This window comes from Accipiter gentilis, chromosome 7 (genome assembly GCF_929443795.1).
Source record: "Accipiter gentilis chromosome 7, bAccGen1.1, whole genome shotgun sequence".
Lineage (NCBI taxonomy): Eukaryota > Metazoa > Chordata > Aves > Accipitriformes > Accipitridae > Astur > Astur gentilis.
The window spans coordinates 13,312,739-13,329,687 of NC_064886.1; the positions used below are offsets into that span (position 1 = coordinate 13,312,739).

A 16,949-nucleotide genomic window follows, 5' to 3' on the forward strand; every position below is an offset into this window, starting at 1 on the left:
GCACCGGCTGCTCGCCGCATCTCCTCCCACCAATGCAACAACGCAGGGCCATGCAGGGCCGGAGGCAGGTGCCGCAGCCCCTAGGGGCAGCCCCCCAAGCCCTGCCAGACCCCTGCACATTTCTTGGGCTCCCAGGAGCCGGGCAGAGCCTCAGGATGCAGCAGGAACAGAGGCATGGGGAGGAGGATGGGACTGCTCTGCTCTGGCTCCTCGAGGTGAGCGCGTGTACCAGGCAGGAGGATGCTATTTTTAGGTCCTACCTGCAGGCAGGGCTAGGGCAGCAAGCGCCAGAGGCCGGTCCAGGCTGCGACAGTGCCACTGTCCCCTGCTCAACTCCAGGCTCGGTGCACTGGAGCCAAGAGCAGCCACGAGATGAATTGTGCAGGGGAAAGGAAAATACAAATCCATTGCAACTCGAGCCCGGAGCAGCCGGCAGCCAGGCCCCCGCCACCGGTCACGCAGGGGAGCCGGTGTGCCGGGTTGGCAGCCTTGGCCAGTCCGGCAGCAGCGGCAGCACTTCCCCTGCTCTCCCTCGCCGGCAGGAATTGGCCTCATCGGGGAAAATTGAAATGGAGCGTTTGCTATAAATACCACTAATCCTTCATGCTGGGGGGAGTGTGGCACAGACGGGGGCTGGCAGCACACAGTGCCAGGGGAAGCCGCACGCTAGAAATTAATTTAAATCCCAGCACTTCACCCAGCCAGAGAAATCCCAGGCTGCTCCAGCTGATGCTCCTTGACCTCCTCCTCTCAGTGGCCTGCCCCAATACTTAAATGTTAAAAGCTTTGCCCCTAAACCAGCCCTGCGCCAGGGCTTGTCCTGCTTTGTCCCACCTCTGCAGCCCCTCTGCTGTTGGTGCAGCCCTGGGTGAGTGCAGGACTGGGGGGTCCTGCTGCACCCCGGTGGGGGGCAGAGACCCACAAGTCCCAGGAGAGCAGGAGGGTGCAGATAGCACAGCAGGAGCCCCAAAAGCCCCAGGCACAGCACCCTGAGCAGCCAGCAGCATGAAGGAGGGGCCACCACAGACAGGAGCCCCCAACTCTGTCCTTGTGCCATCGCTGCCACCGGGGCCCTGCTCCTTGCGCAGGGGAGAGCAGGATGCCAAGGCTGTTGCCACCCTTTGCAGCTCTGCGCCGCAGTCAGTGTCCGAGTGCCATCTGGCAGCTGCAGGCAGGGTGAGCCCATGACAGCCAGCCTTTCAGCAAGCGTTTAACCTGCTCGGCCATAGCACATCTGCCCACTGGCATCCTTTCCTGCTGCACAGGAATAGATGCACAAGCCTGAGGCACAGCCACAGCCAGGGCCTTGGTCCCCAGGCTGTGCTCCCACAGCCTCAGGACTTCTCTTCAGTTTGGGCTACAGCTCCACGCTAACTGCTTTGTGGTCTCTTTGCCCAGTCTCACTGGTGTCAGCTGTCCTGTCCCAGGCAAAGCCAGCACACCCTGTGCATTGGGAAAGGGGCTGCTCCAACAGGAGGCTGCTCTACAACATCTAACAAACTTGCTGTTGGATGGCAACAGCATCTTTACTTCCCACCTTCTACAAGCGCGTCTGGCATGTGGTTGAGCTCAGACTTAAGCAGACACACAACATGGCCTGCAGCCACCACCAGCCGCTTCCCAAGTGACCTCCCAAGACTGGAGAATCGACACCCCATCCTAGAGACAGAGGTGGGGGAAGGAGCCAGGAGAACCCTGCCCTGTCATTTCAGGGCATGCTCAAGCCCTGTGAGGGCTCAATTCTGCCCAGTGAGCCCCTGGCTTAAGGCAAGAGGCTTAATTCACAACTGCCAGTTCTACACAGACCCACTCATCATTTAGCAAATGATAATTCACCTCTGTTCCTCTCCAACTCCCACCCAGGGCCACTCTTTCACTCTGCAGGAATTAACACACCCACGGCACAGAGCCAGCTAATACTACAGAAATTTTCTTTTTTTTATTATTAACGCAGAATGTTACGCTGGTCCTGCTGGCATCTTGCAGAGATCAGTCCCATGTCCCAGCTCAAACAGGCTGCCAGCCACCTTCTGACAGAGACACATAAAACCAGCCAGTCGGCTTTTTTTTTTTTTTTTCTCAAAAGAGAAAATTTGCCTCAAAACCTGCCAGAGGGATCTGTAGTGCACGGTCCAGAGGTTTCAAGCTCACAGTCTGAGAATCCCTCTGGTTTCTTGTGCCTTCTTTTAAAAAATGAGGAGACAAAAAACATAAAAGCAAATGGGGACTGAGCCTGCCCTAGCTTAAAAAAAAAAGACAGTAATTTTCATGCATGTTCTAAAAAGAGAAAGGGCAGGGTCTCAGAGTAACAAGAGCAGAGAGAGAAGGCAGCCAGGCCTACAGGGGAAACTGCTGTACACTCTGGATTCCACTTCAAAAAGAAGGTGGTGAAAGAAGGACGCAAACACCCATGCACACGCCTGTGCACTCTCACCCCCACACACGCGCAGGGTGTCTCATTATGCATCAGGGAGAGAGAAATTATCTTCCTCTTGGGGTTTGCGGATCCAGCTGCCGTAGCCCATCTCTTCCAGCGTGCTGAAGAAGCACTGCTTGGCTTCTTGGTACGCCGTGGCTGCCTCCTTAGCATCTGAGTACACCGAGAGGTTCTGCAGGTCTTTGCAGTTGTTCTTGGCACATAACTGCTGGAACAGGGCAAACATTTTCCTCTTGGACACACGAGACACCTCTAGCTTCGGTCTGAAAAGGAAGACAAATGCAGCAATGAAGGACATGATGCTCAAAAGAGCAAAGAGGAGCAGAGGGCTCAGGGAAAACCCCACAATCGGATGCCTGCAAGATTTCTTGGCTCTGCAAGGCTCTGTTGTAGGGGCCGGGCTGGGCAATATTTTGTTTTGCTTCAAGAGCACTCGCTCACGTCAGTTTGAAATGCCTCTCTCCAACCCTCCCCACATGTAAGGTGCTGTAACAGCACAGAGTGTACTCATGACTTCAGAGCTGCCCCCCTTTCCCCAAACAGAAAAGCAGAGTCAGGAAAGGCTCTTCTTACCCATCTACTTTCCCTTTTGTGCCATCCAACACTTCAACTTCGCTTTCATCAGCAAGACACCAATTCACCGAAGACTCCTTTGTCTTGCCTGTCTGCCTTGCAGAGTCGTATACGCTGACTCGCCCAACCTGCGTAAGAGGTAAGAGGGTTTCTTAACGCTGGTCCTGCTGCACGAGCTCACTGGTAAGGGGAGCCTCTTGCCTCTTCCATCCCCTGCAGGCAGGGGTTCAGCTCATCCCAAACTCCTGAGAGCAGCAAGCCCTAGGTTCTTACTAAGCTGAAGGCTATGGGGGTGGCTGTGGTCTCCTTATTCCCAGACCAAGTCATTCCAAGTAATCCCCAGGCACTGTGGGATGACACAGAGGGGGCAGGTTTTTGGCCATTAACCTCCTGACCTTGGCTGGAGAGCTTCTGCCAGGTGACCCCCCTGCAGAGCACCTTGGTGAGGCCCAAACCCAAGGGCAGAGGTGAAAGGGGGGGACAGAAGGACGAAGAGGTGCCAAGCCCGCACTACCTCAGGATGGTTAATGTGATACGGAGCCTGGAGCTTTTCCTGCAGCACATTCCCATCTCTTGCCACGCGGCAGCAGATTGCACGTGTTAAATGACCCTGACTGTACAAGTAACCTGTGAAGACAGACATGAAGGCATTAGGAAAACAGGAATGGCATGGGTGATGGACAGGCCAAGCCCCGAGAATCACAGCACTTCTCACAAGCCCCAGAAAGCTCAAGGGCATGTGGATCAGCAACAGCTACGTGTATCCCAGGTGTGTAAGATGAAGGTTTATAGACTGCAACATTTCTCACCAAAGACACAAATGGGCAATTTTTGTCTCGCCCTCCTAGATCACATGTGCCTTCCAAAAAATCAAGAACCTTGGAGAAAAACCCACTCCACCCACAGCATAAAATCCACAAACTCCCTTTTCACTTCCAAACAGCACAGCTCTGCCAAGAACATTTCAGTCTGTTACTCCTACAGCCTCCACAAACAAGCTTTTCCATCACTTGGGGAAGGGAGGTTACTTGTCACTGCAGCCCAGTTCTAAGGAGCAGGGCAGCACATCCATCCCAGCCCAGAAAGGATGGCAGGTCTCATACCAAGTGTAACAGAGCTGAGATAAACTGGTTCTATGAAGTGTGACAGCAGTGCTCCTTGCAAGCCAAGTATATTCCAGCGTAAGATTTTGTCACTGCAGGACATGGTTCGTAACCGCTCCCCATGTTGGATGCCATCCCACGTGGGCACAATGTCACTCGACTCCACAGGAATGGTACCTTCCCCTGCACAAGAGAAGAAAGATTTTCTGTAGAGTCAGATATTCAATAACTCAAAACCCCATTAGCAGTGGCACAAGAAACTATCTTCTATGCACAGGCATGGAGTGACCTCTGGAGTCAGTGTGTCACCAGGTTCTGGGAACATTTTAGTATCGCATGAAAAAGGGAACTCGGTATTGATTACAGACAAGTCATTTTAACATGGCTGAAGCAGAATGAAATACTGCTTGAAAGGGATGTCAGAGACATAGAAGCTTTGCAGCAAACTTCAGCTGTACTCTTGCTACTGTGGCAGTCCAACAGACATAGTTGGGAAGGAGAAGGGACTCTCTCCAATGCCTCCATCCCTTTCACCCACCTCCTTTGGTTCCTGAATGCTTCAAATCCCGCAACAGCACCACACAGAGAGGGGTAAAGAAACCCTGGGGCCCCAGAGAGGCCCAGAGGAGAGGACTGGAGCCACCTCACCGTAGAGGGAGCAAACGCACTCACCATTCTCCACCTTGGTCCGTAGCTTGCCTTGTTTGGGGTTCTCAAAGAGAGGCTGATGCTGGGCTGGCCCCACCACGCTTGCCTGATCGCTGCAGGATTTATCAAAGAGTGCCCCGTCTCCACAAGGTGCTGTGCTAGAAAACAAACACTCCCCAGGTTAGCGCTGACTCTCAGTAAACAGCCAGGGCCTGGGGTGCAATGGTGCTGCTGACACTGGTCACTCCCTGCACAACCCTGCACAAACCTGACGTAGAGGTGAAAGGTAACACTGCTCTTTATTTTGAGTCTCTTCCCTCCCGCTGGCTCAAAAATGCTCTCTTCTGCAGAGGAAGGATTAGACGGGTCATACTTCATCAGCTCACTATAGAGAAACCTGAAAACAACATCATCACATCAAAAGGCTGCTTTGCTCCTCAGACAAGGAGCACTTCAACCACCACCTGTGCCCGGGACAGGCAGGGTCCCAAGCTCTGCCTCTGTCGCACCAAGTCACCTGCTCCTGCCGCATGGGAGAGCAAAGACCAGGAGCCATGGCTGAGAATACTTGGAAGCCAATTAATAGCATTTGATGCTACAAAAAAAAAAGAAGCATGAAATCAAGCAGATTTCCTGCCATGCAGAGGACACGCAATAGAAAATAAGCATTCTGTCAGGTGAGCAGAGGGAAGCACTAGCAGGAGAAAGGAGCCTGGCTGGCTGCTGCTTGCATGCATATGATCTGAGTGTGAAGAAGACTTCAAGGTTGTTAACCTAGCACCTTTAGTCAGCACCAAGTTTGCATTAAGAGTAAACAGCCCCACAGGCAGCTGAATGCAAGTGGTATTATTAGCGCAACCCCACGATCTGTTTACAATGACTGGGTCTTTTATGGCTGCTTCTGTCCGGGGACAGAGAAAAACCCTGAGGTCTCCCACATAGCATCAAGGACTACAGAAAAACTGCAGCTTCATAGAGACTCCTGAAGTAGAGCCTGTGCAGGGATTTATTTTGCAAGGAAAGGTGGAGCTCACTGTTCTTGTCTCTGACAGTCTCTGCTGTGCCAGAGCAGCCCAGCAGCCACAACCGTCGAGATTAACAGCTGAGACAGACACTAAGCAAGGGTGCAATCCTCTGACTTTACAGCTTCCCAGGGACCTGCCCTCAACACCTTCCAGTGCTGAGGAACACACCGAGTATAATGGCAGCAGGCAAAGGCTTTAAGAAAGCAGCTGGCCTTGCTGTTCATAACTGGAAGGGCAGACATTAACAAGGCTAGTCCAACTTCATTTTACTTCAGTTGTGGTTTTTTTTTTTTTTTTTAAAAAGTGCCACACTGAATGTTTATGAAGAGAACAATTGTGCAGTTTAGTTGGGAAAAACCTTTCCAACCGGTGAAAAAGGTTTTCTGACTTACCAACGCAAACGCATTCAATATATTTTCCCGAAGCCTTCTACACCCAGACCCAGAAAGGCCAAAAGGGGACCTGGCCTGCAGATTCCCCAGCACCTTGGCTCAGACAGAGCTGTGCTCAAACTGAAACAGCGTGTTGTGCGCTGGCCAAGCAGGCTCTGCAGGATGCTTTATTTTAAGTACATCAGATGCAGCCCTTGAGCTCTTGGCAAGTTTCCAGTTCGGTACTAATTTGGGCACCATTCATGCATGGCCCCTTCTTATCAGAAATAACTTCCCTCTAATTAACAACACATGGGTAAACAGTAGTGTTAAAGGATCACAGCCTCTCTCAACACAGCAAGGAATCGTCACAGTGACATCCGTCTAGAATGGGTCAACAACTCCGGGCAAGCCCCTCTCCCTCTCCTTCAGGTTTCCCCTTCTCTCACCTCACAAAGCCTCTTCGAGAAATGATTTCTGCATGACAGTCATTCACTGTCTCCCCTTTCAAGCTCAGCTCCTCCCCTTTCACGCAACGATTACCTGAAATAAATAAATAAATAAAAAAAGCAAGCATCGAAGTCAACACACAGCTTCACAGAAAGAGGGAGGGTTTCATCTTACTTTAAGTTTTACTTCTTTGGGCTCCTGAGCAGCAGCAGCACCCTATTGACTATTAAATCATTATCCTGATCCAAGCAGTTAGGAAAATAAAGGGACAAAGAGCACACACTACTTTAGGGACAGCAGAGACTTAAATTGCCACAGGTTTAGGGGCAGTGTCCCTTCCTGAGTGCTTTTCAGCCCACCGCTCCAGGTGGAAGCATGGCAGCTAACTAGGAAGGGAGCTAAGGTACATGCAGCTGAGATAAGCTGAGGGACCTTGTGTGGTACAATGCGAGGAATCCAGGCTCTGATGCACAGACTAGTGCGTAGCAATGCAAGCAAACACTAAGAGCAATACAGCTGCAGGCACATTCGCTTTGTTTTCTCTCTATAACCAGATCACTTGTGACACCACACGAGCCCTGGGAACGTTTCTTGCCCTCTCTGAAGAAGCCTACAGCAACAGCCATTCCCTAGTCATAGCTGACAGGGTATCTACTGGGGAAGTGAGAGTTCAGCTTACACTGGAAGAAGCTGTTCATACCCGTTCCAATGCTGACCACTGCTCCCAGGCCCTTATTTCCTTTCCGCATGATGACGGCAGCCAGGATCTTCCGTCCAAGCAGACTGTGCTGGATGCGAGCAGTGAGGGTGTTGAAGCGCTGGTGGCTCAGCATAGCCATCTGATCATGTAGGGTACTGCCACTCACAGGGAGCTGGAACAGGGACACAAGACCAGGATTGCCAAGAGATCATGAGTAGGTCATGGAACTAAACAGCTCAAGAAGTAGCTAACCTGAAGCGCAGCTATCCAAGCAGAAGGCAGGAACACAGAAAACATGAGCTACAGGCAGCACAATTTTGGGTTGAGTGCATGGACACTATCATGTCAAGGGGTGGGTGAAGTTCTTTTAGGTATTCCTGGAAAAACCTTGTCCAATGCTTTGAGTTCTGCTTTGAGCACTTTGATCATTAAGAGACAGCAGCAAGCTGTCTTCCTGGCAGCAAGCAGAATGGGCTGAGGAATGGCCTCCCAAGATTGCCAGGGGAAACCCCCATCACAAAGGAACAAAACCCATCTTGCCTGTTCCCAGACACTCAGCCAAGGAAATCTGTTACTGGCTTTGGAGGAATTCCTTCTCTGGCTGCCTGTGAGGAGACTGCGCAGTCACTTCCATTGCAGACGGGCACTTGCCTCCTCCTAGCACTGCTGACTGACAAATCCTCCCTGATGGCTTTTCTATTTAGAGCCACAGCTGCTGTGCTCAGCTGTGCAGCCTGGAATACGGCTTTTAAGAGATCACAAAACTCTGTCATTTAAAGCAGCACAGGTTTGGGACAGCCATCCTGACACAACCAGAGCTTTGGTCTTATCTGATGTATGAGTTTTTGAGCTGACACACAGTTTTTAATGCAGCATGAAGGAATTTGGAAGGAGGAAAAAAAGAAAGTCACAGAATTAAAAATTGGCATGTTCCTGCTCCACCACAGGAACACACTTCAGTAGCTTGTGGAAGAATCTGATGATAATTTAGCCCTAAAGCAAGAGGGAGGAGTACGTCTGTGCCCTGAGGAAACATCTAACCCACTTCAAGAAAATATCAGCTTATCTACACCTTCAGAGAACAAAGATCTCACAGTTGATCTTGAAGGCATTTTTCTGCTGGACTGATAGGCACAGGACAGGCAGGGCTACAAAAGAAGTCCCAGCTTTGGAGGAAGGGGATTTACCTCGGTGATGTTCATCCCTTCCAGGCGCTCAATCTTCTCTGTTTCCCCAATCAGGACTCTGAGCGCTGCATCAGCTGCCTCCTGCTTGCCCTGCTTTTTATTGTGTGCAGTTACAGCTGGGAACCAACGGCCTCCAACCTTTGCCTGATAGACAAACCTATAAAGACAGTAGCGAACCTCTGAGAAACCAAGGAACCTACAGATTTCAGACTAGTTTTTAAATTCTCTCAGTGGAGAGACTAGAGGAGTAGAGGTAGCTTATTGTCACCCAGACATAAGGTTTGGCAGAAACAGCAGCTCAGCCTGTTGCCATCTCAAACTGCATCAGCAATTTTCTCCAGGGCAACAGCAACAGTGCAAAATTTCCTTCTGGACAGATACAGCTACTTACTTGGGGTCATGGGGAGGTCCTGACTGGTCAATGAGTTTGAACTCTGCAGCAAACCCATTAGAGCGGGCGTATTCCAGCAGGCCACTGACAGGATTGACATTAAGGTATTTGATGAGCTCCCCAACACCCTTCGCTTTTGCCACCTTGGATTCATCTGGAGTGGCAATCCATTGTCCACAGCTGTGCATGGACTGGTCACCATGGGGCTTCACAACAGGCTAGAGCAGAGTTAGACAGGAGAAGGCTGTTAAATACTGAGCAGTTGGTATTACCGCAGGCCAAGGGCACTCGGCAAACCTCTGCTAGAGCCAGCACGTGACCTTGTGGGGTGAAATCCAGTGAAATATGAAATAAAGGGGAGGGGACCCAACCCAAACCACTTGGGTTTTATAAAGAAGCTCTTTGTACCTGTTCAGGCAAGACATGGGGTACAGACTCTCCAGAAAGAATCTTCACAGCAACTTCTGCTGCCATTTGCTTCGCTCCCTTCTTGCTGTTTCCTACCACAGCAGGGAAAATTTGGTCACCCATTTTCACACAGTAGCTGAACCTGACAGGACATTATAGAATATGAAAAGTGTTAAGCATAGGCATCTCGATCTGTTTATTATCCCCTTCTCCCAGTTCAAGCTAAATCCTTCTGGGTTATCTGCAATTTAAATCTACCATAATGGCCCTAAATACTCCCAGTAGAGCACTACCAGGTAGGGTACAGGACTGGAACCTGTTCTTGGTCTGACAGAAGAAACAGCATCCTTTCTCTCAAACAGGGCATTGGTTTTGGTCTCTTTCTGGAGGCAGATGTCTTGGAGTGAGGAGCCATGCCCAGACTCCTCAGATAAGAGGAGCACTCAGCTAGGTCAGTAATGAGTCCAGGAACGTAGGTAGCATGCTGAAGAGGAAGGATATTAAAGAAAGGGTTTCTATCCTCCCCAAAGCTGACAACAATATTCCATACCTAGGATCATGAGGTGGGCCTTCCTGAGAGACCAGCTGGAATTCAATCGTGTTCCCTGATTTTTGTCCGTACTCCATTAATATGCTGATAGGGTGCTTCCCAGGAAGCAAGCTGAGATGAGCTGGTGCAGATGATGGCTCTGGCTCTGGATGCAAAGGCTACAGCAATAAGATAGAGGAAACCAGTTTCAGACTAAACACTGTTTCACCAGCCTCACAAGTAAAGAAAATAAGACTCACCAATTCCAGTTCAGAGTTCTCAGAGGAAAATGTCTCTTCACATTTAATTCCACCATGTCTTCCATTCTCTGCTTCACTCATCAGGACCTTCATAGCATTAGCTGCTGCCTCCTGTTTAGCAAGTTTTTTGCTCCCTGCTTCTGCTGGTGGGAATCGGCGCCCATTAATCACTGCCTGGAACTTAAATCTTTGAAACAGAAAACCAAAGAGGTAAATTGAGAGGCAAAAGTGTGGTCTTCTCAGAGCAAGCAAGTAAGACTGCTCTTGGAATTCAAGTGAGAAGGAACAGCTAGCTCCTGGCTGGTAGAGCAAACCCAGGCTGCCATGTGCAGAAGACAAAAATACCAAGGGTGTCCCGACAGCTCTGCATCTGGGCCTCGTTTCATCGCATTTCCAGAGCTGTTCGTGACAGAGGAGCAGCTCCAGATTTTGTTCTGAAGGAACAGGATGAGTTGCCTTTTTCCACAAGTGCCAGAAACATGTAATGGCTGTATGCAAAAAGCAGTTCAGTTATGTCTCCTGCACAAGGATGAAGAAAGTTTAAAAGCAGCCTGCGCTGTTCCATCTGCACCCAGTCATTCAGGGTCACTCATCCCTCTGGCATTTTCCCTGGCTATCCAGTGCCTTCACACCATTTCAGAGAGGTGCTGCCTCACGTAAACCTCTCACCTTTGATATTTCTCTCTCCTCCCTGTGAACTCTAACAAACAGCTTCTCTTTTGTCCTCCAGCCCTATACAGAGGAAACCTGCTTCCAACGAGAACGGGTCAAACCAGATCTGGAGAGGGGTTATGGGGCTGAATCCATTCAGATCCCTCCTTACAAAAAAAAACAAACAAACAAACAAACAAAAAACCTGGGACTCCATCTTTAGAAATTAGGCCAATTTTCCTGTCTAGCGGATCTATTGACATATTCCACTGTGGCACATATGGTGCTCTTCAGTGTCTCGCTGGTGGTTAGGAACAGCCATGATTTTGCAAGAGGAAGTGGGACTCCAGAGACTGACTCCACAAATCCTAGTGTCATGCTACGTGGTCTGCTCACAGAAGCTGCTCTGACCTGCTATACCACAGAAACGTCCAGAGTGGGTTCACCTCGTCTAACCCAAGATATCTGCACCCAAGCACTTTGTTCTGGGCTCCCTTTATACCACTTCCAGGGTGACGGCATCTTGAGAGGTAGCTTAGAGATACCAGTTTCCCCCTATACCATCAAATTGAAAGCCAAGTGATTAAATCAGATGGGACCTAGCTGAAGAGATGAATCCCACCTCCACTGTTCAGAATGAGGTGCAGGTTGCCAAAACCAGGCTCCTGCGGCTAAATTTTAGCCTTGTTTTTTTTAAGCTGTTGCAAAGAATCAAACAGGCTAATCCTCTAAAAATGAAGTAAACATTAGTGAGCAGGCCCTTCAGGACAAAGTTGAATGGGTGAAGTTGGTTGAAGTCAGATCATTTTGAGCAAAAAGACAGCTCAGGAAAAGCAGGAAATTTTCTTACCGTGGCTCGTGAGAGGGTCCACTCTGCTCCAGCATGGTAAATTCACAGTGCTGGTATGTGTACTGGGAATATTCGGTAAGGCCACTCACTGGGTTCTTCTCCTGACAAGCCATCAGTTTCTCCACAGGCGTACATGGGAAAGCAGTTTCAAACTGGGCAGCGTAACTGGGGGAAGATTGGGAATTCATGATGGATTCTGACTCATTGGGCTGCTTTTTGATAGTGTTCAGATTATCTGGGATATCATCTGTGGCCCACTTGCCGTTTTCAGAGTTATCATAAGTACTCAAACTGGAGAATCCAGGCTTAGTGTCCTCAGGTGGGGCTGCTTCCGTGTCACTGGCATCGCTCTGATCAGTTTGCCCCAAAGGCTGCTGTCCGTTTTCTATACTTTCTTCTTCCAATGTTGTCACAGCTGGTGAAGCTACAGTCATCTCCTGGGGACAAGAAGGAACAGAGGAAGGTGGAAAACCTGACTCAGGTGTGGGATCTGCCGTCTGCATTACCACGCTGGCCTTCAGCCTCATCTGCATCCGCTCGCGTTTCCTGTCTGTCAGGGACCACCGTGGGGGGCTTGTGTTCTGCTTGTGGACATCTCCCAGCTTTTCCAAAGCGCTAAGAAAGGCATTAACATCCTTGGCCCTTGAAAACCCAATGTTTTTGGCAAGGTTGAGCGCTGTTGTTTCTGCCACACTGAACAAGTAGTTGCAGATTTTGTCCTTTGTCTCAGCCATCACGGGGTCAGCGTTTCCTGAGCCAATGGCACTCCTCTCTCCTCCTCTGCTCTCACAAGCTGGACCTGTGCAACCACCACTGTGGTCAGTGGGGCTTCTTTCTCTCCCTGTGCTTGGGCTAGCAATCCTCCACAGTGGCGGCGTCTCTTCACCTTTGTGCAACTTGCCTTCTCTGAAGAGTTTATACAAAACACGGTTGACCTCCTTCTTTTGAGTTTTGAGTTTATGTGCGAGATCATGAACTGTACAAGTCTTCCCCTCCCCAAGCTTCCTGAAAATATTCAGAATTTCTTGTTCACAGTCTTGTCCAGCAAGAGACAGTCTCTGGAAATTCAGCCTGATGGAGTCAGAATCTCTCTCAGAGTTCTCCTGATGACAGTACTGAGGAGGGCAATAACGTGGTGAAATCTCTACTCGAGGACGCTTGCTGGAGAACCTATGCCACCCTCCTCTGCTGCAGCTGGGTTGCCATCTCTCTGCAGGAGCTGGTGCCGCAGGTCGCACGCCTCTAATGCGTGATTCGTTGTGTGATCCCTGTCCCTGAAGCAAACAGACTTCAGTGTTCCGCTCTGTTAGGAACTGCTGGTGTAAAAAGGTTTCCTGATTAGCTTCTTGTGGGGTACGAGGGCACTTAAAAAAAACTTGATTAGTGCTGGGGCAGTTACGTCTTGACCAGGTAAGATGTGAGCCTCTGCCTCGACCAGTGCCTCTGTTCATAGCGCACTTCTGGGACACACGTATGAATCTGGCTGCTTGCGTGCCAGAAGAAGGGGAGCTGCGATTCACTCTGCACTCTCCCGTCCTGAACAGGTGCCTGCTAGGAGGAAAAAAAACACAATTCAGAACCTATTTACAAAACTATAGGATTCCAGAAATGCAGTTTAAACAGCTTCCCTGCTACTGAGGCATATCAAGCATCTTCACCTTGTCAAGCTTTCCTGTTTTCTACCAAGTCTAAATTATTCATGTAAACACAAATAGCAAACTCTGTGTCTGCCCAGCACAGAACTCAGCAGTTGGGAATCGCAGGCAAAGTTAAACACAAGAAACAGCTTTCATAAGAGCAACCCTCTGTTCCCATTGGACTGAATTTCAAGCTAGCTGCACAGGCGCAGTTTGTCTGTTCATGATGCCTTCTGTTAAAGGCTCACCTTGCGCTTCAAAACACAAGTTGAGTTTCACTCCTCTGCCCTGAGGGAGAGAAGAATCTCAGACCCACTTTCCAATTGGAGAAATGGGGGCACAAGGAGGTAAAGCAGCACAAGGAGGTGAAGCAGCTCACACGGTCACACAGGACAGAGCTGCAACAGGCTTGTAATGATTTTCAGACTCATGGCAATAAAAGTCTGAAACCCCCAAACGTCCTTTGCTTCCTGGACGTCATGTGACCTGTAGAGGTAAAGCACCATGCCACAGGGGAAGTAAATCCATAACACGCACAGAAATTGGCTAGGTGCACAGCTGGCAATGGTATGAAAAGTTTTTGTGACCGCAGCCCAAATTTAACTCATATCACACCCGGCTGTGCCACCCCCCTCGGGTACAGGATGTAAGTCTAAGCTTTTAATATGCTTTTTAAAAATAAGTAACCCAGCACAGGATACATTCTAGTTCTTTGACAACAGCTGGTTGTGAAACTGAGTGGATAAAAACATGCAACTGATACCTGCTGCTAGGTACCCGTCTACCTTCTTCCCAGTGACCTCTTTAAGCCACCTATCTTCATAAAGATAGTTTTTCAGATGCAAGTCTTATCTTCATAAAGCTCCCTATCTTCATCAAACACGTCTCAAGGCCAACTGAAATTTCCCTTTCATTAAACAAGTTCATTAATGGGCCCCAACTGCACCCAGCTGCCACCACCGTGGCTTATTTTACCAACCCAGACAAACACAGGGTCCACGTGTAGTGAGGAGGGTTCCCCCCTTCCCAGCTCCGGGGGGGCGGGGAGGCCACTGCCCCCCTACTCAGTGAACTCGTTTTAAAAGTAACCCCTGAGCCAAAGGCAGGACAGAAATCCTGGCAGGCAGGAAGAGTGTTTTTTTAAAAATGCTCTTACCTCGGTCTCATCCATACACCAAATTCCCTTACTTTCTGAGAAAATAAACGGAGAAAACAAACCCCGAGCCGCAGATCATCTCCCGAAGAGAGAGGGGGGGGGGCGGCTGCAGGCTACCAGTCACTCCGGCAAGATGGCTGCAAGCTCCGTTTCGGTTTCGGTTCCCGCTCCCATAGCAGCCTCCCCGCCCCGCCCGGGGCCGTCCCCTCGCCCGGGGAGCTCGCAGGGAGGAGACGCGGCTCTTCCCGAGCGGGAGGCAGGACTTATTAGGGCTTTCCAAAGTACCCTCGGCTTTGCGGCGGCGGCCGCCACAGCCGGGCCTGGACCAGGAAAGCGAACGCCGGAGGGAGAGAGGGAAGGAGGGAAGCTCCTTCCCCTGGTCCCCGCGGGGACTTCCAGCCCTGGCCAGCCACGGGCTGCAGCTGTTCTCCCGGTTTGGAGAGGTTGCCATCTTAAACTAAACCCCCAAAAAAGATCCCAGAGACCAAGGCAGGACACGTCCTGCCCCGCACCCGCGGCCCTTCCCCGAGCAGAAGCACGACGGGCCAGTGCAGCCACCCCGCGCCCATGCCGGCAGACGACAGCTCCACTCGGCCTCGACCGGGCGAGGCCCCCCGAGGCCCGGAAGGCGCCGTGCGGGAAGACGGGCTGGGCCGCCGCTACCGAGCCGGCTCCCGCAGGCCGGGACTCAAGGAGACGAGCGGCACCGACGAAGACACTTTATTCCACGTGTTCCGCCTGCAAAGCGCCCGGGGGAGGGGGCAACCCCTCCCTACCGAAACCCCGGCCCCGACAGGGCCCCGCGGCTGCTGGGACACGATCACGCCACGTCCCCGAAGCTCGCGAGGGGCTGCCGGCGCCCAGCGCATCCCCGCCCGGCCCATGTCACCAGGCCCGACGGGAGTCGCAGTGACACCCGCGGACCGGGGAGGCAGCTCCGCCCCGCCCAGGAGGCCCGTAAGCGTCCCCGACGCCACTGAAGGCCCGGCAGGGCCCAGGTTTTAGCAGCGAGGCGAGCCCTGGAGCCGGGCCTACCCCCGCGGTCGTCGCCGCCCCCCCCCCCCCGCGCCCCCTTACCCCCTCTGCTGCCGCCGCTGGGGCTGCGGCCGGCGCAGGGTGATGACGCACGAGCGCCCTCCTGCGTCTGCGCAGGCTGCAGGGAGCCGCGCCGCCGCCATCTTCCCTCAGGGCAGAGCGCGGCGGACATCTTTAGCCAGGGCAACGCGGGGCTGTGCCGCCGCCGCGGGCCAAACGTCGCCTGGCTCACCATCCCTCGCCTGCTCCGCTGCGGGAGAGGCTGCACAACCCAACCCCTCCTCTGCCCTCCCTCGGCCGGGAGGCAGCAGTCGCTCCCGCTGTATCCCGGGGCACCGCCCGCCGCCGCGGGAGCCGTCGCCCGAAGCCGCGCGCCCGCACTACTGCGCATGCGCCCTGCGCACCGCCCCGGGGTGTAGGGAGCCCCCGGTGTCGGGGGGGGTCCCACCCTTCCTCCGTGAGCCCCCATCCCCTATAGTTGCACCGTCCCCAGTGGGCCTTCCCATGCCCTGCGGGGCTTCCCCCCTCCTCCGTGGGCTGCCCATGGCCCGCAGGGCCCCCATTCCCTATGGGCCCTCCATGCGTGGTGGGGCTCTGCTGTCTCCTGCGGGCCCCCATCCCTCGTGGGGATCCCCCATCCCATGGGCCCCCCCTTTCCCCGTGGGACTCCTTCTTGTTCCATGGGCTCCCCACTCCTGTGGGACTCCCCTCACCCCCATGTTAATACATTGTTGTTAATGGCCCTCCATTTGAGGCCGGAGTCATGTCCCACCCTGTCCCACAGTCCTTTCCAGGAAGATGGAGACGTTTCTTTCCCCTGTCCCAAACCAGACACAGCCTCTGGTCCTGGCGGATCCTCCCTTCCACAGGCAAAACCCCTCCTAATCGTGGTGTGAGTTAGAAAACTACCGGCAGAGAACAGATTGTTCCTGTCTGCTGCTTTGCTGCCTGCGTGTAAATAGTTGTGTGTCATTCACCATCTGGCAGAGGGATGCGAGTACCAAGGCAGTGACTGTGCTGGGTGCCAGTCGGGAGGTGTACCAGCACCGCAAGTGGCTCGTATGGCTCAGAGGCTGCCGGCGGCTCGGGGCAGCACCTGTTTGCTGCGGTGCAACCGGCGAACAATAGTTACATCTAGGACAGTCAGACTGGGAGTCCCCAGCCCCTCTTCTGCCAGGGTGGTGGATGTGGAGGGGAGCCGGGAGGGACAGGCATGGCCTCTGGATGCATTTTAGGGGGCCGTCTGCCTACACTTGCCCATGAATGAGCAAAATACATGAGGACAGGCTCCTCAGAGGACCCTGATCTCCAACAGCACCTCCGCCCATCCCAAAGAGATGGTGGCTGCATGTGCCTTTGGGTGGGGACCCTGCACCCACCCTGGCTGCTTCCCTGCGGTTTTCCGAAGGCACTTCAGTGAACCTGGAGTCACTGCAGGCACGCAGAAACGGTGAGTCAGGCCCCAGAATTGCCAGGCTTGGCTGCTGCTCACGTTCAGTGACGTTTTTTCAAAGCTGAGTCTGAGGGTTGTTCAGGGC

The 16,949-nt window shown here is 52.3% G+C and overlaps 1 protein-coding gene across 4 annotated transcripts; it reads right to left on the bottom strand.

Moving 5' to 3' along the window:
- Window positions 1-1,928: 1,928 nt before the first annotated feature.
- Window positions 1,929-15,708, bottom strand: ADAR (adenosine deaminase RNA specific). Of its 4 annotated transcripts, none has more exons than XM_049805662.1 (15): window positions 15,454-15,708; window positions 11,584-13,131; window positions 10,083-10,269; window positions 9,844-10,001; window positions 9,294-9,435; window positions 8,886-9,103; window positions 8,495-8,651; window positions 7,308-7,479; window positions 6,607-6,700; window positions 5,030-5,158; window positions 4,786-4,919; window positions 4,114-4,296; window positions 3,525-3,637; window positions 3,011-3,138; window positions 1,929-2,700 (listed from the first exon to the last, which is right to left on the bottom strand). In XM_049805662.1, exons 1-15 carry the CDS (start codon window positions 15,552-15,554, stop codon window positions 2,460-2,462), a joined length of 3,705 nt encoding a protein of 1,234 aa, XP_049661619.1. In that variant the 5' UTR covers window positions 15,555-15,708; the 3' UTR covers window positions 1,929-2,459. The 4 variants fall into 4 exon arrangements, with proteins under 4 accessions (XP_049661619.1, XP_049661618.1, XP_049661621.1 ...); XM_049805661.1 differs by having other exon boundaries at window positions 11,584-13,134; XM_049805664.1 differs by lacking the exon at window positions 15,454-15,708 and adding an exon at window positions 14,377-14,499.
- Window positions 15,709-16,949: the final 1,241 nt, after the last annotated feature.

Bases quoted from the DNA above. Each gene is read 5' to 3' on its own strand.
- ADAR (XM_049805661.1), bottom strand. From the start codon at position 15,554: ATGGCGGCGGCGCGGCTCCCTGCAGCCTGCGCAGACGCAGGAGGGCGC. The intron at 4,920-5,029 runs GTTTGTGCAGGG...TTTGTTTTCTAG, and splicing joins ACCTTTCACCTCTACGTCAG to CACAGCACCTTGTGGAGACG. The intron at 2,701-3,010 runs GTAAGAAGAGCC...CTTCCTTTTCAG, and splicing joins ACAAAAGGGAAAGTAGATGG to ACCGAAGCTAGAGGTGTCTC.